Source organism: Penicillium mononematosum, assembly GCF_028829835.1.
Source record: "Penicillium mononematosum strain IBT 11891 chromosome Unknown utg000001l:1.0-4488741.0:1.0-4491989.0, whole genome shotgun sequence".
NCBI lineage: Eukaryota > Fungi > Ascomycota > Eurotiomycetes > Eurotiales > Aspergillaceae > Penicillium > Penicillium mononematosum.
Window position 1 is genome coordinate 3,448,935 of NW_026643271.1, and position 26,660 is coordinate 3,475,594.

The 26,660-nt window shown below is 50.7% G+C and overlaps 7 protein-coding genes across 7 annotated transcripts; 6 read left to right on the forward strand and 1 right to left on the reverse strand.

Moving 5' to 3' along the window:
- Positions 1-1,053: 1,053 nt before the first annotated feature.
- Positions 1,054-1,902, forward strand: N7519_001306 (uncharacterized protein; the record flags this gene model as incomplete). Its single annotated transcript, XM_057288084.1, has 6 exons — positions 1,054-1,142; positions 1,190-1,300; positions 1,349-1,379; positions 1,412-1,558; positions 1,622-1,702; positions 1,771-1,902. Exons 1-6 carry the CDS (start codon positions 1,084-1,086, stop codon positions 1,900-1,902), a joined length of 561 nt encoding a protein of 186 aa, XP_057154167.1. The 5' UTR covers positions 1,054-1,083.
- Positions 1,903-2,765: 863 nt separating this feature from the next.
- Positions 2,766-8,435, forward strand: N7519_001307 (putative gelsolin repeat protein; the record flags this gene model as incomplete). The annotated part of the gene is made up of 3 exons (XM_057288085.1): positions 2,766-2,922; positions 3,022-8,128; positions 8,186-8,435. 3 exons carry the CDS (start codon positions 2,766-2,768, stop codon positions 8,433-8,435), a joined length of 5,514 nt encoding a protein of 1,837 aa, XP_057154168.1.
- A 465-nt stretch (positions 8,436-8,900) lies between these two features.
- On the forward strand, positions 8,901-10,649 carry N7519_001308 (D-arabinono-1,4-lactone oxidase; the record flags this gene model as incomplete). The annotated part of the gene is made up of 1 exon (XM_057288086.1): positions 8,901-10,649. The coding sequence occupies one exon, from the start codon at positions 8,901-8,903 to the stop codon at positions 10,647-10,649; it is 1,749 nt and encodes a 582-aa protein (XP_057154169.1).
- Positions 10,650-12,753: 2,104 nt separating this feature from the next.
- Positions 12,754-13,949, forward strand: N7519_001309 (uncharacterized protein; the record flags this gene model as incomplete). Its single annotated transcript, XM_057288087.1, has 3 exons — positions 12,754-12,887; positions 12,996-13,097; positions 13,160-13,949. The coding sequence occupies 3 exons, from the start codon at positions 12,754-12,756 to the stop codon at positions 13,947-13,949; spliced, it is 1,026 nt and encodes a 341-aa protein (XP_057154170.1).
- A 1,772-nt stretch (positions 13,950-15,721) lies between these two features.
- On the forward strand, positions 15,722-17,478 carry N7519_001310 (MFS-type transporter sphD; the record flags this gene model as incomplete). Its single annotated transcript, XM_057288088.1, has 2 exons — positions 15,722-15,994; positions 16,054-17,478. 2 exons carry the CDS (start codon positions 15,722-15,724, stop codon positions 17,476-17,478), a joined length of 1,698 nt encoding a protein of 565 aa, XP_057154171.1.
- A 2,221-nt stretch (positions 17,479-19,699) lies between these two features.
- N7519_001311 (cation-translocating P-type ATPase) lies at positions 19,700-23,081 on the forward strand (the record flags this gene model as incomplete). The annotated part of the gene is made up of 4 exons (XM_057288089.1): positions 19,700-19,945; positions 20,023-20,288; positions 20,367-21,512; positions 21,539-23,081. The coding sequence occupies 4 exons, from the start codon at positions 19,700-19,702 to the stop codon at positions 23,079-23,081; spliced, it is 3,201 nt and encodes a 1,066-aa protein (XP_057154172.1).
- Positions 23,082-24,021: 940 nt separating this feature from the next.
- Positions 24,022-26,523, reverse strand: N7519_001312 (J domain-containing protein; the record flags this gene model as incomplete). Its single annotated transcript, XM_057288090.1, has 6 exons — positions 26,396-26,523; positions 26,256-26,340; positions 25,969-26,195; positions 25,235-25,892; positions 24,244-25,182; positions 24,022-24,170 (listed from the first exon to the last, which is right to left on the reverse strand). Exons 1-6 carry the CDS (start codon positions 26,423-26,425, stop codon positions 24,022-24,024), a joined length of 2,088 nt encoding a protein of 695 aa, XP_057154173.1. The 5' UTR covers positions 26,426-26,523.
- Between the last annotated feature and the right edge of the window lie 137 nt (positions 26,524-26,660).

Below are 26,660 nucleotides of genomic sequence, written 5' to 3' on the forward strand. Positions count from 1 at the left end.
CACGCAGGATTGAATTGGAGTTTCTGGTATGTATTTTCAGGTCAGTCAGAATCCTCGAACATCACTGTCGCGGTGTTTCTTTGGTCTAGTCTAGGTCATTCTCTCGCTTTTATTCACCGCCATGTGACATCGGTGAACGGGGAAGCAGTCGCAAAGCTCCATGAACCCGCTTGGGGTAGGGCTTGCAACTGTGCCTGTCCTGCAAGTGTATCACTTGGCGGGTGGCTCTGTGTTTGTTGCTCAAAGGGTGTGACGAAAAATATTTGGTAACAAGCGTACCTGAATGATTGGATGCGTAACAGTCAGTTCGCTGATGAGACTTGACTGTAGACGCGTCCCGTGTTGCGAATAGCGGACTGAGAAAATAAATGATCGAAGTGATCAAAAGTGCGAGAGACAAAGTTAGGAGAGGATGAGAGCGGAAAAGGCGACGAGGGAGAGATGGGGGAAGAAGGAGACAGGATTATAAAGGTTAGGGGACTGGGAAACCTCGAACGGTTCTCGAAGTCGAACATCAACCCCCTCACCACTTCCTACTATCCGATTGTAGTCTTGTGTTTCCCTCCTATCTAAACAATCGGGTTAAAAAAAATCCATTCAAGTACTGTTTTGCAATTGCGCAACCTGGATACTGGATATCTGGATATGTAGGCATATACCTATGTAGGAAAGTCAAGATGAAGTCGATACCAATGATATACAGTCTCGACGTGACAGCATGATATCTGGTCTTTTGTTTGCCGTACTGATATATATACGCATACACATTCTGAAGGGTTGTATGGATTTGGATAAAATGATCTAAAACATTGAATTCCGGGATGGCCTTGTTACTAGCTGATGCTGTGGCCTGGCGTCCGATATAGTACCTATTGAAAAACTAAACCATCAATATATAGGCGAAAATACACCAGCCTGACATTCAGATAGCCACATTGGAATATAGAGTAACGTGGAAGTAACGGGAAGGAATATAATATCGGCCGATCCATAGACACATCAGACCCCGTCTTGAGCCTGGCAGCACTTTTCCCTTTCCAACTCTCTCCCGAAAAAAGCACCAAGCAGGATATTTTTGCAACCATGCTGTCCATACTTCGAAAAGCCCGCTTAAAGGACAAAGAAATGCGTATATTGATGCTGTATGGGCTCTGGCCAGTCGTTCAGATCGGGAGGCTGATGATTGCAGGGGTCTTGATAATGCCGGCAAGACGACCATCGTCAAGCGAATTATGAAGGAGGATGTCACGACAGTCAGCCCGACTCTAGGATTTATCATCAAGACAATTGACTTTATGGGGTAATTTCCCACCTTGTTAATATCTCGAGCTCTGCTAACTCGGCGCAGATACAAACTCAACATCTGTGAGCCAATCCGGGTCTCTCTGGGGAACCGTACTGACAGTACTAGGGGATGTTGGCGGACAAAAAACACTCCGATCCTGACTGGAAAAACTACTTTGAAAAGACCGACACGCTAGTCTGGGTTGTCGATGCCACAGATCGACTCCGGGTTGACGATTGTCGACAGGAGCTCTCGGGTCTGCTTCTTGAAGAGGTACGGATGACGTCCCCACCCGCAATGCGCAAATCTTGAACATGTCAACTGAACCCATTCCAGCGCCTTACAGGAGCCAGTCTGCTGGTATTTTTGAATAAGACAGATGTGGAACATTGCATGAGCGAGCAGGAGGTTCGAGAAGTAGGTCCAGGTTCTCCCTTTAGAGTTCGGGTGAGGCCGTTTGCCGGACTTGGCTGATATTTCTGCAGCGTCTTGACCTGGATTCAATCAAAACACACAAGTGGACTATCTTGCCATGCAGTGCAATGACGGGCAAAAATCTGAATGAAGGTCTGGAATGGGTGGTACAAGACGCCAAGGACCGACTGTTCCTTTACTAGAGAGATCGGGGGAAGTCGGCCTATATTTTCTCTTCCAAGGTTGATATCCACGCTTACAAGCTATTTAATATGTTACATAGGTTATTAAATCTCAGATCTATTCATATATCTGTACTATCTGTACTCCGTATTTGTCTCACCCGTTATATAACTAACGTGTGGCCATATTCTAAAAGTCAAGAGTAGTGATGCATTTCATGCCTACCCTTTATAATACTGCTTGCATGTTCTAAAGGCCTAGTAAATGTAGTAAATGTTCCCAAAAAAAAGGGAACCAGGTCATATCCGATAGGCATATATAGTCAAGAATAGAAACCAGAAGCTTACAGAGAATTAAAGTGTTTCATTCTCCGTACTGAGTACAACCTAGCATATGCAAGGCACAACCTGATATATCTAACTAAAATAGTTCACATATGATCCAACTATGAGTTCACCGGCTTTTAACCCCTGAAAATAAGAAAAACCAAGAAAAACCCCCAGGAGAACCGAACAAAAAAAAACCCAGCAGAACCAGAAAGAAACAACACAAAAGCCATGGAACGAGGAAAAACTGCGGGGCCTCCTCCACATAAATAAATGGGAGTAAACAACTGACTGATTCCAGTTTGGTCTGTATAAATGCATCTATCCATGATATTGTAGAGAAAACCAAAAAACGTATTATATGAAAAAGCAGCATAAATTGAATTCAAAAGATCTTTAATCTAAGGGAAAAAAAAGATGTGTGAGCCAATGAATGTGTTGATCATCAGTCCCGATTTAATTTAAACAGGGCGGAGAACACAGCCCTTCTTCCACTCTCCAACTCTTTCCTCATTTGTTTCATTCTAGGAGGCGTGCATGAACGTCAATCCTAGATCATGACTGTACCTAACGAGAGTTCCGAGGATGTCAATGATTTCCTTCAGCGCATCCGGGAACTAGGTGAGCGCCGCGACAAGGAGGACGACGAGCGCACCAAAAAACTAGAGGAGGAGATCCTGCAGGGCCGGAAGGAAAGGCAAGCCCGGAGAGCTGGTAATACTCCCTCTTCCCCTTGATGCGGCCAATGTCCGCATAATCACAGCATTTGCTGCAGGTCGACAATGTGCTGATATCCCGATGACTCAAAAATAGAACGTGCACGATCACTGGCCCTTACCGACGATTCATCCACCCTCAATGTTGCGCGACTGAGTGCTTCCTCTATTAGTCCCCGGCCCATCGATCCCCCGGAACACCTTGAGCCGACACCGCAAACACCGCAAACGCCAGCACCTGAGCCGACCCTGAGCGCCGTGGAGTCGAGCCAAGACATGGAGGTCTCCAACACCGACAAGCGGCGTGGATCGGTCCCAGATTTCGGAATGGATTCTCCCACGCGGACACGTTCACCCTTGTCCCGCAGCCGCGCGGGGACCTTGTCATGGCAGCAACGCCCCTCGCGTGATTTCGCCGTGTCGCCCGGTTCAACATCCCCAACCCGCTCCCCAACTCGCGCAAGCCACCTGAGAAATTTGTCTACGGCATCGGACGAGAACTCACTATCTCGACTCCAATTTGGGTTCCCACGACCATCGAAGGATGCTCCTGTGCTCCCTCCATCACCGGACCGTGGGGCTGGGTCGTTAGCGCACAGTGCGAAGGAAGAACAGACGGATAGCCAAACAAACGTGGGCGTGGGGCATCAAGAGCCAGAAGTGGGTGAAGAATCAAGTACCGAACTAGATAAACTTGAGGCAGTAGAAGAGAGATCATCGTCGCCTCCGAGAACCGGTTCTCGCGATAGCAACATGAGCCATCGCTTTTCTGTATCGTCGGTTTCGGCTGGGTTGGGGTCGCCAGTGCACCTGTCAGAGACTCCGAAACTCGAGCCTCGACAGAATGATTCCTCCTTCGAGGAAGCTGTGTCGCCGTCTCCAACCCAGCGGCGGATGTCACCAGAGCGAACGCGGTCGACCTCACCCACCAAGGGCCTGGGAGGCTTTGTTCAGAGTGCTATGATGAGAAGATCAGATAGTGTGTCAAAAAGGTGGAGTGCACAAGTTCCGCAGGGGCTCGGGCGGTCAAATTCCATTGTGTCAAATCGCAGCAGTGTGGCAGGTCCGAGTTTGAGTGAAATGACCCCTCCAACTCTTGGGCGAATTGGACGTGAACCTTCAACTCTCCTGCAACGACCAGGCTCCAGCCACAGTGAGGCAGCCACCGCAACAACTGAACGACCAACCACACCTGCGGATAGAGACAGTGTGAATTTTGAAACCAGTCCAGGAAAATCATTCCGAACTGGTCACTCTCGTTCTGCTAGCTCTGCTACCGCAGAAGGCAGCGACGCCCAAGGTCCCTTTGTCTCAAAAACCATGGATCCTAGGCGCTGGAGCCCCAACAAGGCTTCTTGGTTGGAGAGTGCCCTCAACAGACCAGAGCTACCACGACAGACCACCAGACCCCCCTCTCAGCCCAACTGGGCCAAAGACCGGCAGTCGCGAGGTAGCGTGGATTTGGGACGAGTAAACAATTTCAAGGAAGTCACTCCTATCGGTTTGATGCGAACACCCCCACCAGGGACTCAAACGAAACCACCTGGTGTCTCTGGTCCATCGCTTCCTACAAGCCCTATTAAGGATGGTGTTCCTGAGTCTCCATCAGGATTCCCTCTGAAGAAAATTGGTCCCTCTGGTCCATCCCTTCCTACAAGCCCTATTAAGGATGGTGTTCCCGAGTCTCCGTTGGGATTCCCTCTGAAGAAAAGTGGTGTCTCCGGTCCGTCGCTTCCTGCGAGCCCTGCGAAGGAGGCAGTTCCCGAGTCTCCATCTGGATCTGGATTCCCATTCAAAAAGCCAAGCATCTCTAGTTCATCACTTCACAGGAACTCAGTCTCAGATCCTCCTTCGGAGTTCCCTTTGAAGAGGCCTGGTACTGCTGGAGGGTCAGTCAGCGGGAGTCCTGAAGGCAAGCTCAAAGAAACAGTTGCCGAGTCTCCCTCCTCTTTCAAGAAGTCCATCAGCTCGGCTTCATCACTCCACAGGAACTCCGTCTCCGAGCCTCCGGCAGAATCCCCACTCGAGAGGCCCAGTGTCTCTGGTACCTCGGTTTCTGGAAGCCTTGGCAAGGAGACTGTCCCTGAATCTCCATCGGAGTTGTCATTCAAGAAACCGAGTATTTCTAGTCCGTCAGTCCCTGGAAGCCCCGAAGCCAAGTCGAAGGAGATAGTCCCACAATCTCCGTCGGCTCTCGGTAGCCCTGACGTCGGACAAACAAAAGAGGAAACCTCAGCTTCCCCAACGCCTGTCGAGGAAGCTCTCAATGCTCTATCAGGCGGCGCACCGGCGGAGGAACCTAAGTCTGCCTCCCCCGCTGAAATGGAGAATGAATCGCAAAAGCTACCGGCGTCTGGAGAGTCTGAGCCTCAATCTACTCCCACTCGCAGGGCCCCTCCCGACTCGTTGAGCCCCAAACCAAACTTTTCCATCTCTACTTCCTCGCGCGGACCCATTTCACCCAAGGCGAAGCCACAATCTCCTGTGCTGGACTTCCGAGCAAACCTACGGAAACGAGAAGTTGTCAAAGATAACGGAGATACCAAAGAGCCAGAATTCAAGAATGTATTTGGGCGCCTCAAAAAGACCGAAACTCGCAACTATGTTGCCCCTGATGAGCTCAAGGGCAATATACTACGAGGTAAAGCTGCCTTGAACGCCACCGGCGGACCAAAGAAGACAGAGCGGGTCGATGAATTCAGGAAGAGCCTTGTGTCACGCAAAGATGAAATGAAAGCCGGCGGAGGCTCCATCAGACGGAATACCGCCGGGGAGCAGGATGCGCCGCCAAAACCAGCCGAGGTCGTACCAGAAGCAATTGCTATGCGACAAAATATGACCCGGGCAAATAGCATCAAGCAGCCACCTGTGGATGCGCTGGTATCGCCTACTAAAAGCTTTGGTTCTCGAGCCTCGCAGGACAGACCACCATCGTCGTCGTCCCCGAATACATCTTTCAAAGGCATCGTTCCGTCGCGAGCTTCTCAGGAACAACAACCATTGTCGCCATCTCCTGCCATTGATGAGCCGGGCTGGCCCTTGAAAGATTCCAATGCCTCGCGTGCGTCTCAAGAATCACAACCATTGTCACCGTTCCCTGCCGATGATCCGATTGATGAGCCAGAGGGAGCAATTCCGGCGGCGACCGACTACAAGCAAACACCGGAGGCGATATCTTCAACAAACCAGGAAGAAACGCGCGAAGTTGTGGCACCAGTCGGGCCCAGCATAGTGAAGATGCAGGAGCCTTCAGTCAAGACACTCCGGCCAGTTCGTCAATGGCCACCGGCGCCTGTCGAGGAGGCTACTGTGACTCCAAGTCCGGCAGCTAAAAGCAAATTGGCGGGCCGAATCAACCCTGCGCTAGCTGGCCTTCTTTCTCGTGGCGCGCCCGCCGCTGACGGACCGAAGAAGCAGCTGCCAACCCCTGTCTCAGCACAGAGTGACCCTGCTTCGCCATCTGCGCCTCTCACCCACATGACAAAGGGTCGTGCTAGAGGCCCGAAGAGACGACTTCCCCAGACAACTGATGCCTCGACGCCGTCCGCTCGGGATGATACTAAGGAGGTTGGTGCTATTTCATGCTCTGAAGCCACCCCGTCACAGACTCCTACAATCCCTGTTGAATCCCTGGACATTGATTCAGAGCACATGTCGCAGCCTGATGAAAACCCTGTTCCTGACATCACGAACTCCCGTTCAGACAGCACAGTCACCGAGCAACTTCCGGAAGTAAACACTCCTCTCCAGGATACCCTTGAACGCGATACGCCCGAAAGCGCATTCCCGCAGGCACTTCAGACACGTTCTCTAACATCGGATTTCGACATTTTTCCCTCCGCCGATCTTGAGGCGACGCCCAGGGAGCCCGAAAGCCCTGGAGAGGTGAGTAGTCCATCAGGCGGACCGCCTGTCCCGCCGAAGTCCGATTCTCCCTCATCCCCCTTGCCTGCAACGCCAAAACCACAATGGGGCCAGCAAAACCGGTTTGCCTCCTCATCGCCGTCCCCTCTCCGAACCAGTCACAATGAGAATCAAATGGATTCACCTATGAGTCAGGAGAAGAGCATCCCCGGTGTTATCGTCGAGTCAGCACGCAGTTCCGTCTCACGACCCATGAGCCATCCGTCCCCGCCAGTACCCCCCAAAGACGGCGATGTTATGCTCCACAAGCCAACCGATCCGCGCAGACTTTCAAGAAAGATGTCCGCTCCCTCACTGGTTGCGCAAGCCAGTGAGGCACGTGAGGTAATTGCGGGCTTCTTCAAGACATTCCCCCACGCTCGAAACCGGATGGACATTGATCCGCAGCTAATGCTGATGCGTAAACCGGACGATATAAAGATCAGGACCATGAAGCTACAGATCTGGGAGCTCACAGGTGATGGGAGGCGTCAAGAACTTCCTTCCCACCAGGAGTACATCCTATACCAAGGTAGCATGTATCTCTGCGTGCACACATTCGAGACCGGACGAAGTAGCACTTCGGAAGTATACCTTTGGCGTGGAGACGACGTCCCGGAATCCTCGGTGGAGAATGAACAACCCTTCGCACGCAAGATCGCTCGTGATAATAGCTCCAAGTTGCAAGTCATTCGGCAGGGCAATGAACCTACCCGGTTCATCCAAGCGCTTGGCGGCATCATGATCACGCGTCGGGGATCCAGCTCTCGCCACAATTCGTCGGCTCTCTACATGCTTTGTGGCCGGAAACACTTGGGCGAAATGACCTTCGATGAAGTGGATTACTCACTGCGCAATCTCTGCTCCGGGTTCCCTTACGTTGTCTCTGCTCCCTTTGGCAAGCTCTACCTATGGAAGGGCAAAGGTAGTGGCCCTGAAGAAACCGGCGCAGCCCGACTTATCGGCATGGACCTAGGCCTGACTGGAGAGTTTGAAGAAGTCAACGAGGGTGAAGAACCCGAGGATTTCTTCGATGTGTTCGCAGGCCCCAGGGAGGCTGCGCCGCACATGTGCCAAGATCACTGGCAGCTCAAGCCGAAGTACAACCACTACCGCACGCGACTCCTCCGGGTCGACCACGAAATGAACCCGCCAACTCGTTTCTGGAATATCCGCCGGCCGGGCTCAAGTTCACCAGTGGTCAAGGCCAACGATTGCGTTCAAGAAATCGAGCCATTCTGCTACCGAGACATCACCGAGAAAGACGTTTACGTTCTGGACACCTTCTTTGAGATCTACGTGTAAGTACTACCGTATCAAGATGCCCTCCAATCAACTGGTACTGATCCCTCCTACAGTATTATCGGCGAGCAAGCCTCACAGAAGTCTGCCGATTTCGCCTCGGCAGTGGTCTTCGCGCACGAGTATGGTATCCTTGCCACATCCCTCCAGGACCGACCATTCATCCCCAAAAGTTTCGTGGCCCTCGGTGGTGTCCCCGACCGCTGCCAAAGCGCATTCCGTAAATGGAACCCACGCACCCAGCATGCGCCTTTCGTGTTCTCTCTTGATGTTGTCATCGAGGCGATTCGATCACCAGAGAATTGAGTGAGATCTTGTGTTTGTTTTTATTTTTTCTGATTCCTTTTTGCGGGCTTCTGCTTTAACTTCGTGCATATTTTTGTCGGGCTCCACAGAGCATTTCGGGAGTCCTGTGTACTTGTGCCATATTTGCGCCATAGAGTGAACTGGAGCATCTGGGGAATTGGGGGATGTAGATAGGTGGTTTTCGCATTTGAGGGTGTATTTAGGCAATGATTTTCTAAGAATTCAAGTTTCATACCAATACCTATTTGATATATTTCTTATTCAAATTAAGCATTAGCATTCGGATATTTAAGGCATTTAGGGTAGTATAAGGACGGGAACGGAGAACGGAGCGACGGAGATTTAAAAAAAAATGGAAAATCATCCGATCTGGGATGTCGCCATCCTCAATCTCTTTGGGCATTTGTAAATTTCTCCTTTCCATTCATTCTACTCTCCCCCAATGGCAATGTGAATATTTGAGTCATGGACCCCTCCATCCTTCGTGAGCTCTCGAAGCTCGACCCCGCGGTACCGTTCCGCTCATCGACCGATCATTTACATCACACATGGGCCAAGACATTCTTCTCGCGCCCGGAATTGTACATTCGCCCACAGACCATTCCAGAGATCCAACAGCTGGTGACTCTCGCCCGTCGCTGTCGTCGCAGAATCGTAACGGTCGGCAGTGGCCACTCGCCCTCCGATTTAACCTGCACCTCGTCCTGGCTTGTTAACCTCGACGACTTCAATCGCATCCTCCACGTTGACCCTTCCACCGGCTCGGTAACCGTCGAAGCGGGTATTCGATTGAGCGACCTGGGAACACAATTGGAAAAACATGGCCTGACACTCGAGAACCTGGGCAGCATCGACAGTCAGTCGATAGCGGGCGTCATCGCCACCGGCACCCACGGCAGCTCTCTACGCCACGGCCTGGTGTCAGAATGCATCGACTCACTCGGCTTGGTTCTTGCCAATGGGCAGTTAGTCCGCTGCAGCCCGACAAACAACCCGGACCTGTTCCGCGCGGGACTGGTGTCGCTCGGAGCGCTCGGAATCGTCGTGGAGGTCACCTTCAAGGCGACGCGCACGTTCAATATCGCCTGGCGCCAGGAGCGGTATTCGCTATCTCGCGTGCTGGACGAATGGTCGACGGGTTTATGGACAACACATGAGTTCGTGCGCGTTTGGTGGCTGCCTTATGAGAAAAGCGCTATTGTCTGGCGTGCTGATAAAACCGACCTCCCCCTGCGCGCTCCCCCGAAAGGCTTCTACGGCGAATCGCTAGGCTACCACATCTACCATAACCTGCTCGCTCTGTCCACGTACGTCCCGCGCATCCTGCCGTGGGTCGAATGGTTTGTCTTTGGTATGCAGTACGGCTTCCGGGCTGGATCGATCGTCACCGAGGCCGTTGAGCCCGCGCGCGAGGGATTGTTGATGAACTGCCTCTATTCGCAGTTCGTAAACGAATGGGCTCTCCCGCTGGAAAAGGGCCCCGAGGCCATCGGTCGGCTTTCCGCCTGGCTGAACGGCGACACGGAGACTGCCCGCATCCCCTTCTCATCCAAGGGACTGTACGTGCACTGTCCGGTCGAAGTGCGAGTCTCGGATACCTCGCTGAACACCAAGCCCCGTCCATTCCTGGACCCGACGTGTCGCGACGGCCCGACGCTCTACCTCAACGCAACGCTTTATCGCCCATACCTCCGCGACCCGCCCTGCAAAGAACGCTACTACGAAGCCTTCGAATGGCTGATGCGGGAGATGGGCGCGAAGCCGCACTGGGCCAAGAATTTCCGCACGCTAAACCCACAAGAGATGGGCGCCGCATATGGGTCAGACATGGACTCGTGGATGAAAGTGCGCTCAGAGGTCGACGCGGACGGGATGTTCGTGGGCGAATGGCATCGGCGCCACCTACCCTTGGAGCTCGGGCAGGGAAGCGAAGCCCCTGAGGGGCAGAGACTGCCCCTCCTGGAGCGCGAGCGCGAATGTCGCAGGGTGGACATGAGTGGCGTCGGCGATGGCGTCGAATGGGTAGGGGATCGCCGATGGCAGTTTCAGACTCAGCAACAACCCCTTGGTGCGCTGGACATGGAGAAGAGCATGTATCCATTACCGCCAGACCACTCGTCTAGTCCGTCTGGTACGGCGACCAGCGAGGAGAGCTTTGATTTGCTTGCCAGGGGTGAAGCGAGCATCTTGCTCCCCGATGGACCGGGGGTGTGAGAGGAGAGAAATCAGGCTCCCGTCGAAGGCAAACGATCTCTTGTTTCTCGGGGGTTGCCAGAGTCCTGATTGTTCCGTTGCTTTTGCATCTGCTGATCTGCGACTTGTTCTGAATGGTCCGTTCCAGGGCTGTGTTGGTGCTCATTGGCTCTAAGAGCTATTTTGGGTGATTTCCCGCGTCGTTTTCGTCGCTTGCTTTCTTTCTTTCTTTTTTTTTCGGGTTTTCCCTTTTTTTGTTCCAACCTTGGAAGCAATTTAGGGTTGATTGAGATTGTTGATTACAATTCCAAGGTTGGGTTGGCAAATCTGACATCCGAGGATGTTCAGGCTTCAATTCTTGACGCCAACTGTTCTCCAAAAGAAAACGAGGGCTTTTAGATCTCCTTCCTATATGGAGTATATCCCTCTGATATTACATATTGCATTTTCCCCTGCTTTTACCCTTGTTTTGCTTTTTCCATCCCCCATTTTCCATTTGCCAAGGCCGAGGGAGAGAAATCTTATGGCCTCGTGGTCTCTACGCACTGGAAATTGGAATCTGTCGGTGAACGAGTGCACTCGGACTCTGCATGTTTGATGCAGGTGCTCATACCAAGCCCGCTCCATAGGGCGAGCTTTGTCTGTCTGCTTTTTTGCTTTTGAAAATATGCATACAACAATCAATAGTCGATAGTCCATTCCATTCTTGTACACATGGTGGCCAATTTTTACATGGAATTGTCCATATCATGTCTATGGGATCGGGGAGAAAGAATCGCAGTGTGTCCGTCTCTCTGTCCTTGACCCTTGACCCTTGTTCCCTGTTCCCTGTCTTGGTGCAGCTGAGAGACCTTGAGATGGTCCATGTACAGAGTACTCGACAAACCAATATCCAGGCATTGCACAGATCCCATATAGATCCATGGACTTGATTGCATTCCACGGTCTAGACAACTCAGTGGCAAACCCGGGATTCAGGATTGATGCTCTGTTCAGACGATATCGTAAGGGATGGGAAAGGAAGGGAGAATTACAGACAGAGGTGTACTCCGTAGATCAGTGACACACTGTATCGTTATTGCAGCTTGAGCTGGGCACTGCGTAGGTATACTTAGTAGACCCATCTCACACATACACCACACAGCAAAGATCAATGCAAAGATCTAGCCTAGACAACCGTTCGGATTAGGGCTGCTTGGATCTGAACATTCTGTGTGAGAATGCAGGCAGTACCAGGGTAAGAGTGTACGAAACCAGAAGAGTCTAAGAGTCATCTAAAAAGAAAGAGAAGAGAATGGGAGAAGAGGATGGGGATCAGGGTAATAGTATCAACCCCGCTTTTGTATCAAAGTAGTTAGGTATCTCCTATTGTTCTCTCCTTTCTAAAGTATTCCAATTCTTCCAATTCTTCTTTCAGTGAGAGAGAGAGAGACAGCCACCTGACGAACATAATTCTGACATATCACATTGTACCACGTTTCGGTGCAGCTGGCAAGGATTTCCTTTTTTCCTTTTTTCTCCTTCTTTTTGGTTTAATTTTCCCATTTCCATCTCGCATTGACCTCTTCACTGCTCTTCGCTGCACCTCTCACCAAAGGCCTTTCCCAATCTCCAAGCACGTGTGTCTCTGACGTGCAGTGTCAGCGAGGGGAAAATCGTGTGACAAACGTTCTGATCCGCTTTTCCTGCCCAATTACTATCTTCTACCGAATTCACAGACTCACGGCTCGGACCGTGTCATTGTACTGATCTCTAGGTACCTAAACTGTCGCCTAAGTGCCTACATGCCTACATACCCTGGGATCTACCACCTGTCACCCTCGTCACCCTCGAACGCTTTGAACAGTCCTCTCTGCTGGTGCGGGGGATATCTCCTTTGATAATCATGATATCAACGTTTGGCCCTGGCGGCTGAAAGCCCGTTTCATTATCATCCACCCCACCTGCTCGATTCCTTTCTTTTTCTTCTGTTTTTCTTTTTTACTTTGGCCAAAGCTTCCTCCCTCTTCCTCATCTTGAAATTTTGCTCTCTATCTTCCCTCTTTCTCCACCCTTCCTCTTGCATTGCAATATCTACCTCCCTTGCTTGGTTTCTAGTGGAGTTTGCAATATGATACAATCCACCATGTCGTGGCAGCCAAAGCTTCGCCCCAAGGGCTTCCCGCATAGCATTGACGACTTCGCGGCTGTGGCTTCGTTGTCGGAACTGGAGCATCGGGCCCGGACTGGCGAGGACAAGCGCGACCAGCGCGTCTTCCGGTGAAGCGTAAGCATGTTTTGAAGGCCTGTGATCGCTGTCGCGTGAAGAAGACCAAGGTATGTGGACTGGTATACCATGGGGATTGCGATCCGACTAACCCATCTTAGTGTGATGGGAAACAACCTTGCAATCGCTGCTCGGTATACAACCACCCTTGTCTCTTCCGTGAAAGAAAGGCCACTCAGACCAAAGTATATTCTCGAGGGTGAGTACATGCACAGAATCTCAAGCCAGGCATATCCTCAAAAGCTCATAGACAAACCACACACAGATTTGTCGAAATGCTCGAATCCCACCATTCACTGGTCGTAAAAGCCCTCCAGAAACTCTACAAACTCTGCATAAACAAAGAAGGCTTCCCAGGCGATCCCCTCGTCGAAGCCCCAGATGGACACCCCTTAACACACGCAATCCTCGACCGTCTAGGGCTGATCAAACAAGCCGAAGAAAACGCGGACGAGCCAGAGGAAGACTCGGAGGATTTGCGCTACCTACGACTGCTATCAACATCCACCGAATGCAGCGTAACAGCAGAGCCCTCACCAGAGCCAGCAACACCCCCAGAGCCCTCGCCAACTCTATCCCGCCCACCATGCTCCATCCCAACACCCATCTCCGTGCCCAGCCGTACCGCCACCACGAGTTGGCAGTGGGATCTCCAGCCCGTCCACCAGACGAGCTACAGTTATGCAGACTCGGGGTACCACGACTTAATGGCGCTGCACCAGCGGTCGTCCATGATTGCGCCAGACATGGGCACTGATATCGCGCCCCATGTTGATTTGCCCTCTGCGCCTTCCGCGCTATCGCATCATCAACATGCGCACCACGAGCCCTCGTTCCCGTACGTCCTGGATGGATGCTGTGATGCCCCCACTCCTCAGCAGGATGTTAAGCCCGCGCTGGCGAGGCTACCGCCTGGCCTTACGGCTGAATCTCATACGAATCCCCATCATCTTGCGGGGAGTCTCCCTACAGACATGATGGGGGATTTCCAATTCCAGGCACATGACTCGGCATTTTATCCTGGGTTCACGCCAGGCTGGAATTTTCCTCAGTGATAAATCTGGCTTGGTATGGTACAATGGACTGTTTCTCTCATCTTTTGGAGATACATGGCCTTTTTTTCCGGGTTGGGTTTTGGCGTAAGCTGTTGAGCAGCTTTCTTTCATTTCATTTCTTATCTATATTTCTTCTTACCATTTTATTTCTTCTTTTCTCGTCCGATTCGTTCTGACTTACATTCTTCTCCGGCTCGCTTTATTTCTCTCTTATTCACTATATACCCCCCACATCTTGAATTGAACCCTTCACCGGAGCACGGAGCATGGCATCTACGCATGATTATAAGATTGGAAGGTGTCTGGCACATTGAACCCTAATCCTTCTTGGGCAGTCGCTTTTTTTTTACCTTTTCTCTTTTACTTCTCGGGTTCAGCCAGGTCTTTCTTCTTTCTTTGGATCGTCACTATTGGTCTTGGATTTGGGCTTTCTTTCCGTTCTGGTATCTAGTTTGAAAGAGTATCGCACTATCAATTTAGGTACGAGTTCTTATACCTTATACCTTTGGTCTTTTTCTTTTCTTCTTAGCGAAGCACTAGTTTTTTGGGTAGACTCTGCTTTATAGAAAGGGTCGGACGATTACTGACAATGAGATATACATGATTTAGCCTTGTACTGTCTTACCTTCAACGAATAGATCCCACAATAGATATACCCTGGCTTGAAAGGTCAGTCATACTTCCCAGTAATGGTCATATTCCAACAATATCAACGACGACAGCCAGTGGCCAGCAAGTCCTAGTGGAATGAAAATGTACTTGTATTCCGTACACGATACATCCCCTCCAGCTGACCTACAACCCCAACCCAACCCCAGTAGAAGATAACACAAGAAGACCCGAAAATCGCCTCACACCAGATCTAGATCTCGCACCAGGTCATACAGTAGTACAATACATGCACGACCTGACACAGATGCACCCAGCATCAACCCAGAAAAGAAAGGCAGCCGCGACAGATGTCTAAAAGGGTTAGGGATGCGCAGATCAAACCAGATCAGATCGTAGATCGTAGCAAGTGCGTGTGTCGTCTTGCCTGTTCTGACAGGGACTGTGGACTGTGCGTGGGGGTGGGTTGTCTGTGGGACTTGAGGACATGCGCTTGGTTGGGGGTTGCTGGGGTTGTTTGTGTACCCTGGTATATACATGTACTTTTGTGGATGTACTGGGATCTATGTAGATGTAGATGTAGATACATATATCAATCTAGCGTTGTATAAGTGTAGATAGAGATGTGGTGTGATATAGGACAGGGAATGACATAGGACATTGCATATAAAATACTACCAAGTTGAATGCTGTATCATGATATCTCCCCGTTGTTCTGGAAATATATTGTATCTATGAACGGCGAACCTGTCAATTGCCTTTTCAAACTAGTTTTGCCTTTGCGTTTGGCTGCCAGCTTTTATATTTCCCTATCTTGAATTGGATCGTCGACGCCCACTTCTGAAACGAGTTAGAATCATGCGCCCTTTCCAGCATATCAGAAAAATACTCCAGATCCTCCACGATGCTTACGTCCACGAGTGCGGCCCCCGTCTCAGCTCCCAATCTCGCGTATAAACAAAGAAAGTCCTGTCCAGGATCTTTATGTAGGCATCAGCCGGAAGAACTAATATCCCAACAAATGGGAATCCGGGTCTCTATCGTCCAATGTTATCCCTGTAGGTACTTTTGTCCACCCATTACCTTGTACTCAATCAACTTCTCAAATCTCCTATCTCTCCCCTTATGTTCTTGCGCCATAGTCAATCTGCTCAGGAAGCACTATGCTCCATTCCGAGGCCACCTCCAGCCCACTTACCAATATCTCTGGTATTCCAGACGGACCGGGATTGGAACAAAACTCGGAAGTCGAGGGCGCGGAGAAAGTGACTGAGACCAGGGATACACACTCCCCAACAGAGCAAAATGAGCAGGATGATGCTGAATCAACGACCAAAAAGCCAAAGTCTCTTTCCTTCAAGCTCGCGTTCATAGGGCTCGCAGCGAGTCTTTTCGTGTTCCAGCTGGATGCGACATGCCTAAGCATTGCCCTTCCAGTGAGCCATCGCGTCTATTCCCATCCGCGTACTATCCCAATACTCATCCCTATAACTAGACCATTGCTGGTGAGCTAAATGCCTCGAGTCTAGAGTCATTCTGGGCAAATCTGGCCTATACTCTTTGTGGTCTAGTAATGCAACCCGTTTGGGCCAGCATCTCCAACGAGTTCGGTCGCAAACCCCCTCTTTATATATCCATTGGATTATTCTTCATCGGCTCCATCGTTTTTGCTACGGCGCAAAATATGGGCACCATAATTGTTGGACGAGTCCTCCAGGGTCTCGGTGGTGGAGGAATCGACGTGTTGGTGCAGGTGATCCTCGCAGATATGACAACACTAGAGGAACGCTCGACATATCTAGGCTTAATGGCCATTCCGTCGGCCGTGGGTAATATCATGGGTCCTACCGTTGGGGCGCTATTTTCCACGTACGCCTCCTGGAGGTGGATCGGATGGATTAACCTCCCATGGCTCGGAATTGGGACACCTTTGGTTGTCATCTTCCTCAAACTTCGGCCTATTCCGCTCGATTCCACGCTTGTTGGAAATTTAAAGCGCCTCGACTGGATTGGAATGGCGCTCCTTATCATCGGAATCTCGATTTTGGTTATTCCGATGAGTTGGGCGGGCTCCTTATATCCATGGCCCTCCTGGCAGACTCTCCTTCCAATGTTCTTGGGAGTGGCGGCGCTCGTCGCTTTTGGCTTCTACGAGGGAAAGCCTGCCGATCCTATCGTTCCTCATCGTATTTTCCACTCGAAGACCGGAAACGTGACTTTACTAGGAGGCTTCCTCCACGGCGCGGTGCTAGTCTCCCTCTTACAATACTTGCCCTTACTCTACCAAGCTGTAGAGCTCCAAAACGCAATATTATCCGCCGTATACCTATTGCCTACCTCGATTATCAGCGTCTTAGTGGCAGCCGTTTCAATGATGCTAGTACCATTGTTCGGAGGTTATGTGTGGCTTTTACGACTTTCGTGGGTCATCCTTACGCTAGGATCCGGCTTGCTAGCCCTCTTCGAAGTAGGGTCTTCAGCATCTATGTGTTACGGGCTTCCTATTCTCTGGGGTCAGGGAGTTGCGCTATTACGCCTTAACATTCTTCCGATGCAAGCGAGCGTTAAGAATGTTGATGACACAGGCTTAGCTATTGGGCAGTTTCTAACTATTCGCATGTTTGGTGGTCTTGTCGGCCTCACTATCTCTTCGTCAATTTTCAACAATGTTTTCTCGAGGGCTATCACTGATACTACACTTCAGCTGACGGGAGCCTTGGCGCCTCTGAAAGATGCCTCCAATGCTGTGAGCTTCATTGACTCTTTGGGATCCCTACATGTTCCTATATCAACGCTGGGCCAGGTATTAGGCATCTATCTGAAGTGCTTCCGCACGATATTCTATGTGATGACCGGCCTGAGTGCACTGGGTTTGGTGAGTTCAATCTTCCTGGATGAGATAAACCTCAAGGGCCGGTGACTTGGGAACCAACGCTTCGAGGACTAGTCCGAGTTGGATTGTTCAATTCTATAAATTCTTATGTATCCATACCGTGTCTCTTTAATGTATAAACCGTTGACTTCCATCAAGCCGATAAATTTCCAAAACATTCCGATATATCTCCTCATCGAATGCAGTCCCTTACACTAGGGAGTACACATCCATGGATCTTGCCCTGATACACTACATCCCACCGGTGAGGATGATTATAATCTGAGGCCACATCCTATATAAACCGACGTGATATCCTACGTATGTGCTACACAATATTGGTGACTCTCGGGGATGTATAAGGGAAAGCCTCAGGGAACAGAAATCAGAGAAACACCACTACAAGAAAATCGTAATCTTGAAAAGGAGACTAGTCTGTCATTCTTAACGCACCTTAATCATGGTTCTGGTGCCTATTTTGACACCATACCTTTCTTTTCACCTTACCCCGGCGAAATACACTCCCTTTAGTCGACTAGAAAGCTCATCGAACAGGGAGGGGCAGAGATACAGGTGCATTATCGTGCATTCATGTTCAACCCTCGCGTGTTGACTGTTGACGCAGCGATCACTGTCCACTGTCATGACCGCAGTATACAGGCAATATCCCTGGGGTATCTGCCTCACGAGTTCTCACGAGGTCTCCTCTTCCAGGATTGGTACGGTCAATTTCAAAAGAGGGTACATTTTTCTCGCCTTCTGCGCTTGCTGGGGAATTTCTCGGAAGAGAAAACTGAGAGAGGAGGGTGTTATACGCCCGGGAGGTCGCGCCTTCCCAATCCATGCATCCATATGCATACCCCGGCAGCAGCGATAGGCCACAACCTCCGAAAGATTGACTTTGAACCAGATCGTACATATTGAATCGGAAATAACCAAGGTAATGCTCGTTAAAGTTGTGTCCTACTAGTCGCCACCCATTCTGAATTGCTGCATATGACTTCGTATTGGAATTGCTTGGAATTGCCACGACTCGCAAGAGTGTCGATCTCTCAGGGAAGAATGAGAATCCGAACGAATATTATTGAGACATTGAATTGGTATGTTTTAGAAAAAGGAAAAAGAATATTGATTATATTGTACGGAGTACTCCGTACATGGAGAGAGATCGCATCATGATTGCACAATTGGCATAGTGATCTAACCCCTTTCAAGGGAAGTCTCTCTTGGCACTCATTTTCGGAATACGAGAGCGATTGTTTATGATATCACATTGCATGCGAACAGACCCTGGGCACACACGACTTTTATGATCAGCCCTATATCGATCTGCTTCCTGTATGGATGCCCATAACCGGAGAACTCTATATTCACATTCGTCTTGGGAAATTTAGATTTCCATAATGGAAGCTCCAATTTTTGACTGCCTTTTTCTTCTTGTAAAAATTGATCTATTCTTTTAGTTGTAGGATTGTGGGGGAGCCTCGGTTGACCCTAGTAAATTAGGCCAAATAGGACGGATATCAAAGTCCATACGGAGTAGAGGAGATAAAGGCCGACAACGGATTATTGTCCCCCGGCTTCTTCCTCCTGCCAAGGGATTTGGCGCTAACTCTTGGCGCCAAGGGTTGATCCTGGTTCGCAGAGATTTTGCCACTTCAATGAAAAGTCCTTTAGTGTCTAATCGACAATTAGATTAATGAAATATCAATATTTTAATTGAGGAAAAAGACTCACTGCACTCTGATGGACAAAGCCTGTAAAGGTGGGCGGAAGGGTGGAAGATTCCGCAACCGCAACATCCTGGAACTTGGCAATTTTGCCTTGCCAGATCTTGGCGGTTCCGCGTTTGCAGATACGATCCTGTATGCAGTAATTGCTGGCATTCTAGGCCCCGTATAATACCGCTTAGAGGAACCCCACTACTATCCGATGCCTATCAAGCACGAGGTGGACGGCTAAAGTCTTGGCGCCAATACCAACCATTGCTTCTCTTCCAATGAATCGTGCAACGTGCGTCGCTACCCCGGGGAACAAACTTTAGAAGTCAAAGGCCAAGGCTCTTGGGATATCTCCACACACTGTTTTTCTCACGCGAGCAGACTCTGATCTGAGCATTCGCTCGGAAACTAAAGTACCACGTCCCTCCCCACTCCGAGAGTTACACTTCTGTCCAACTATCCGGTGATTGACCCCAAAACAAAGGAGTCAGACGGGCAAACAGCTCGGTAGTCATCACCGATATCTACTCACCCGAGAGTAATCTCCAATGCCAGACGAGAAGCACGACGTGCCCCCCGTCGCTGGGTCGGGCGCCAGCCCACTGAGCCAGCCAGCTCACACCCTCCCTTATGAAGTCGTCATCAAGGAACTCGGCACCGGGCTGGACGAAGGTCTATCCCCCGAGGAAGCGAGTCGTCGTCTACAGGAGTATGGACCCAACAAACTGGATGAAGGCGAAGGCGTTTCGGTGATCAAGATCCTCGTGCGCCAGGTTGCCAACGCAATGATGCTAGTAAGACCCCCTCTATCGGTTTTCCGCGTTGATATCGCGAAAGTCTCTCAGGCTCAATCTAATACAGTGGGTGATAGGTGTTGATTCTGGCCATGGCGGTCAGCTTCGGAATTCGGTCGTGGATTGAGGGCGGAGTCATCTGCGCTGTCATTGTCTTGAATATCGTCGTTGGATTCTTCCAGGAATACGCCGCCGAGAAAACTATGGAGTCATTGCATTCGCTCTCGTCCCCGACCGGAACTGTCTCGAGAGGTGGACAGACATTTTCCGTGCCGTCGTCGGACATCGTTCCCGGTGACATGGTCGAGCTTAGGACGGGAGATACCGTCCCAGCTGATATTCGGTGAGTTTCCTATCATATTGCAACTGCGATTTCGAAGCCACTTTTGAGGCAGTTCGACAATTTGCTGACGCATATCAGCCTGGTTGAAGCAGTCAACTTCGAAACCGACGAGGCTCTCCTGACTGGCGAGTCTCTTCCCGTCCAGAAGGAATGCGACTCGACGTTCAAAGAGGATACTGGCCCCGGAGACCGCCTTAACATCGCCTACAGTTCTAGCACCGTCACTCGTGGTCGTGCCCGAGGTGTCGTCGCTAGTACAGGCATGTTCACTGAAATCGGATCTATTGCCCTCGCCCTACGGGCCAGCGGCAACAAGCGTCGTCCGGTTAAGCGTGGTCCCAACGGCGAAACCAAGAAGCGTTGGTACGTTCAGGCCTGGAGTCTTACCTCGGTGGACGTCGTCGGTCGATTCCTCGGTGTCAATATCGGAACGCCCTTGCAGAGGAAGCTGTCAAAGCTGGCCTGTCTACTATTCGGAATTGCCGTCGTGTTTGCCATTGTCTGTATGGCTGCAAACGAATTCAGCAGTAACACCGAAGTCATCATGTACGCTGTTGCAACCGGTATCAGTATGATTCCGGCGTGCCTTGTCGTCGTTCTTACTATCACTATGGCAGTGGGTACTAAACGCATGGTCGAGCGGAACGTAATTGTTCGCAAATTGGACTCGCTAGAGGCGCTCGGTGCCGTCACAGATATTTGTTCCGACAAGACCGGTACATTGACTCAGGGTAAAATGGTTGTCCAAAAGGCATGGATCCCGTCACGCGGAACGTACTCCGTCGGCCCATCTAACGAGCCTTTCAATCCTACCGTTGGAGATGTCAGCTTCAGCGCTGTGCCTCCTTCGGAATTTGATCATGAGAAGCCAGGTATGGCGGAGAACGCAGAAGGCATGGTCTCAGGAAACCGCCAGCTCGAAGACTTCCTAGACGTTGCCTCGATGGCCAATCTCTCTCACGTGTATAAGTCCGAAGAAGGTGAATGGAATGCACGGGGTGAACCCACAGAAATTGCTATCCATGTCTTTGCATCGAGATTTAATTGGAACCGCGACCGCTGGATCAAGAAGGGTCAGGGTGAGGGTACAGTGTGGCACCAAATGGCTGAATTCCCATTCGACTCGACTGTTAAGAAGATGTCTGTTATTTTCAACAAAATCACCCCAGAGGAGAACCGGACAATGGTGTTCACCAAGGGTGCAGTCGAGCGCATCGCAGACTCGTGTACCTCTATTATCTGGGACCAAGATTCCTCTACCCCGTGCCAATGACCGACCACCACCGCGAAAAGATCATCGAGAATATGGAGGAGCTCGCCAAACTCGGACTTCGCGTTTTGGCTCTAGCTCATCGCCCGTACACTGCCCAGACACAACTGCTCGAAGATGCTGACCTGAACCGTGAAGACGTGGAGAAAGATCTGTGCTTCCTGGGACTTATCGGCTTGTATGATCCTCCGCGCCCCGAGACAGCTGGCTCAATCCAGGCCTGCTACCAGGCTGGTATCGTCGTCCACATGGTCACCGGTGACCACCCTGGCACTGCCAAAGCAATTGCTCAGCAAGTGGGAATCCTTCCTGCCGATTTCAATGCAGTGGCAGCTGATGTCGCGGACGCTATGGTTATGACTGCTAGTCAATTCGATAAACTCACCGATGAAGAGGTAGATGCGCTTCCAACTCTGCCTTTGGTCATTGCACGCTGCGCCCCGCAGACTAAGGTTCGTATGATTGACGCTCTTCACCGCCGTGGCCGCTTTGCAGCTATGACTGGAGACGGAGTGAATGATTCTCCTTCCCTTAAGCACGCCGATGTTGGTATCGCTATGGGACAGGCTGGTTCAGATGTGGCTAAAGACGCATCTGATATCATCCTCACGGATGACAACTTCGCCTCGATTCTGAATGCCGTCGAAGAAGGTCGTCGTATCTTTGATAATATTCAAAAATTCGTGCTTCACCTCTTGTCAGAGAACATCGCTCAGGCCTGCACCTTGCTTATCGGATTAGCTTTCAAAGACGCTGACAATCAATCCGTCTTCCCTCTGTCACCGGTCGAAATTCTCTGGATCATTATGATTACATCTGGTATGCCCGACATGGGTCTCGGAATGGAGGTGGCCGCCCCTGATATCATGAACCGTCCTCCCCAGAGTAAGCAAGGAATCTTCACCTGGGAAGTTATCGTCGACATTCTGGTGTATGGTATCTGGACCGCAGCGCTCTGTCTGACAGCATTTTCCGTCCGCATGTGGGGATTCGGCGACGGTAACCTAGCCCGCGGCTGCAACAAGGAGTGGTCCGAAGAGATCAAAGACTGCGAACTGGTCTTCCGCGCACGTGCCACGACATTCGTGTGCCTGACATGGTTCGCGCTGTTCCTGGCTTGGGAGATGGTCAACCTGCGCCGCTCGTTCTTCCGCATGCAACCCAAGTCCAAGAAATACTTCACCCAGTGGATGTACGATGTCTGGCGCAACAAGTTCCTGTTCTGGTCCGTCATGGCCGGATGGATCACCATGTTCCCTATCCTCTACATCCCCGTTTTGAACGACGTCGTCTTCAAACACAAGCCCATCACCTGGGAATGGGGTATCGTGGCTGTCGAGGCGGTTCTGTTCTTCATGGGTGTCGAAGCCTGGAAATGGGCTAAGCGAGTCTTCTTCCGTCGCAGGGCGAGAAAGAACCCGCAGTTGACCCCCCTTGGACCAGATCTCGGAGCAGCCCTAACAGATGCTTTCCTTGGCCCGACATCAACCGGGGCTGGGGAACAGACCGCCACTCTGTCTTAGCACGCACGTATCATGGGAAAACACTTACTGGAAAACGGAACATCATTTTATGGAAATTATGGATATGTGGGGGAGGAGCGATATCTGCAAAAGGAGGGAAATCTGGAGGAGGTATTTGCAATGGATTGTGTGCAGTTTGGGCTCGGGGAGTGCACTGCCCCCAGGGGTTGCTTTCTCACGCGCCAAACATGTACTTAGTTCGACCGAGCTCCATTGCTGGGTCTTTACTAAGAATAAAAACAAGTATGAGGGGAAACTTGCAGTGGATAAACCGTAGAAATGATTAACATAAGGGGGTGCGTAGCCTAAGAAGAGAGGGGATTTGAATTGGTGAGATGTAGGGCTGGCATGTCAGATAATCAGGGTTGACATTTGAGGTCTTTTTGGTGGCCAATCGACCGCATGCCAACCACACCACCATTTTCGGCTAGTTGGTCAGAATCAGCTAATTAGACAATTAGACCTACTTTTTGGCCAATGCTAGCCTACTCGGTGGTCAGGTGTGCGTTATTTAAATCCTCGTCAAAGATAGGGGTTGCATACTCCGTAAGGGGCAGACTATTCTTGCAGATGGGGCTACAGATAAGAAGATTGGCTAAAAAAGAGTAATACGTTTATTCAATCCAGACTCTATTTTAAGCCGAGGAATCAGTGTATCGCGATAATCGAGAGGACCTAGGCTTATACTAGCTCACTGCCCAGAAGAGCTATGAGTTCGTAGACAGCGAATTTTTAAGTTACATCGCCATACCTAAGTCACTCCATACCCGATGAATAAGAGAATTTGACAAAACCCCAGAACGCCTTGGTGGCAACAGTAGGCCTGAGCCCAGGGCAAGGGCAAAGCCAAAGTCCAGGGTTCAGCTCAAAGGCCATTGTCACACATACACACCACACAAGCTGTGAGTACAATCAATCAATCAATGCATGAGAAAGGGAATCAATCCTCGTCTTCCGTCTCGGTGTTGGTGTCACTGGTATCGCCTGCGTCGCCTTCGGTATCACTCTCGCTGGAGTCGTCGGAATCCCTAGACTTCTTCTTTGGTGCTTGACCTGTTTTGATCGCCTGCATTTGGCCGGCGATTGAATCTAAGAGAGAGAGAGAGAGTTAGTAAAAACACAAAATGAGTGGTTTAGTGGGTATTAGCTGAGATGGACTTACCCTCGTCTGGCTCGCTGATGTCGTCTTCCTCTTCAACAGCGGCTGCCTTGGCAGGGTCGTCAATGTGCAGAGTAATTTGAGCCGTGTTGTCTAGACCCAGGTAGCTGTCACAGATCATGTGGAGGATGAAGGTGAAGTCGCCGACCTGCGGGGGAGCCTGGAACTGCATCTTAAGGGTCTGGACGTTGAAGGTGGGCTTGCCGGACTCGTCGAAGATCGGCTTGTCGAATGTTGTAAAAGTAAACGGAGGCACGGCCATCTTGCCCTGTTTAGCGTCTGCTAGGAAGATGTTCCAGCGCGGGGAGTGATCGCGCGCCAGGTACGGTGCGTGGGCCAGAGGTGGCTGGATGGTTTCAATCTTCGCTTCAACCTTCTTGCCGTCGACCATCTTAGTAGCACGGTTCTTGGCTGGCTTGCGACCCATCAGGGCTTCCAGGTCGTCTTCGTCGGGGTCGACGTCCTCTAGGTCGAGCGGGTTCACTGGCGGCACAGATGTGCTGCCTGGCGGGATGAAGCGGGCTTTGACTACCAGCTGTACCAGACTGCTAGGTGTGATCACCTTTTCTCCCATAACCTTAAAGAAGATGCGCTCGGGTTGGAGCATGGGGAGTTGCTTGGCAACAGACACGGCGTCGGTGTATTGCTTCTCAGAGAGAAGGCCAGCACCGACAGTAAGTCTGCGTCGTTGAGGCTCTGGTAGTTCCATGTACCTTTGAACGGTGAAGTGCTCCTTTGAATCCTCGCCCTCTACGGACGTGACAATGGCATCGGTGAAGTTGGGAAGTTGCAGCAGTGGTGATGAGCCCGGGGACACAGCCTGAATGAGGTTCTGAGAGGTTTTGAAAGCACCGACAATCGGTCCAAGGTTACCAAATGCGAGTGAAATAGCAGTGAAAGCTTCAGTAAGAGCAAGGGCGACAGGAGCCGCTTCATATTTTTCTGCGGAGGTTCAGTTAGTGGTATGTTTCAGAAGATCATTAATTTTTCTTACCAGCATCCAGAGAGGCATCACTAAGGTCAATCCGGCCAAGATAAGCCCACAGCAGAGCCAAAGCCTTCCGACGAGAGGAGCTATCCAACTGCTTCAGCGCCTCACGGTCTTTGGCCGTAAGGAACGAGTTATCATCTGCCAGCACTCGCTTCTCGAGCTTGGCCAGGCCAGACTCTGCCCGAGCACCCTTGAGCATATCATTGAATTCCTCGCCAGACGACAAAGCGCTGATGATTCCACCTTCGGTAATATCGTCCTTGTACTCACGGAAAATGTTTCCGGCACTGGCAACAAGAACCCGCTCCTTTGTGTAGCGCTGAGATCCGTACCACCACTTGCCGACGATATAAGGCAACAGGACACCCAGAAGAGCACCATACACCATTAAGACGTATTTGCCATTGCCTTCCATAACAATGAACTTGGGAAGGGCAATACCGATGCTAAAGCTCTGCTTGCCGTCGGGGTGGCCAAATTGGAGGTAGTTGTTTCGCACCTCCTCGTCAGTGAGGGCTTTATAGGCCTTGGTAAGCTCCACAAAGCGCTCGTTGAGCATCTCAACAGTCTCATTCTTAGCAGGATCGGGGCGAATTTTATCGGGGTGGTAGATCAAAGACATGCGCTTGTAGTGTCTGGAGATGGCTTTCTCATCCGCGCTCTGTTTTCCAAGAAATTTAGTCAGTTGAGATCCTCTGAGCGTATTGGACAAGCACGCGCCGAGATGTATTACTCACCCTCGAGACGCCTAAAATATCATAAGGGTCGTATGCCTTCACCACTGTTCTGGCGGTGACGACAATTAAGTAGACCATCCATGCCATTACGGCATATCCGAGAATGACCGTGATAATACGCTTGATTCGGCGCTCTTTGCGCAGGCGCTTGCGCTTCTGCGCGTCGATAAGGTCCGCATGTTCAGGTTTGAAGTCAGATTTAATGCGGGGAGCCGTATTCTCAAGCTCTGTAACATAAAGCGGTTAGGGCTTAGGAATACATATGGTATAGTCTTGCCAAAACTCACCTTTGCTAGGTCGTAGGAGGTTATAGGTGAGAGGGAGAGTGACCAGGCCGGTCAAGGTGAGGATGAAGAAGGGGAAGAATTGTCCCTGAAAGCCCAAGTTAGCGTTACCGTGTCTTCATCGGTTCAAGTCCCATCCTTACCTGCTCATCATAGGTGTAGTCTGACGACATCCTGCGGCGGGTTCAGGTACAGACAGCGGTGGCCGCTGGCCGCGGAATTTAAAGATCGTGTTGCACAGGGCTGTTGACAATAGCCACTTTGGACGGTCAAGAGAATGCGTTTGGATTGTGCAAAGAAAATAAGAGCCTACTTAGAGCCCAAAATGCTGGCTCACAAGAAACAAAGGAGTGAGGTAGGGTGAATCAATATCGCACTTCCTGACCTGGTGATGACCGTGTCCTCAAG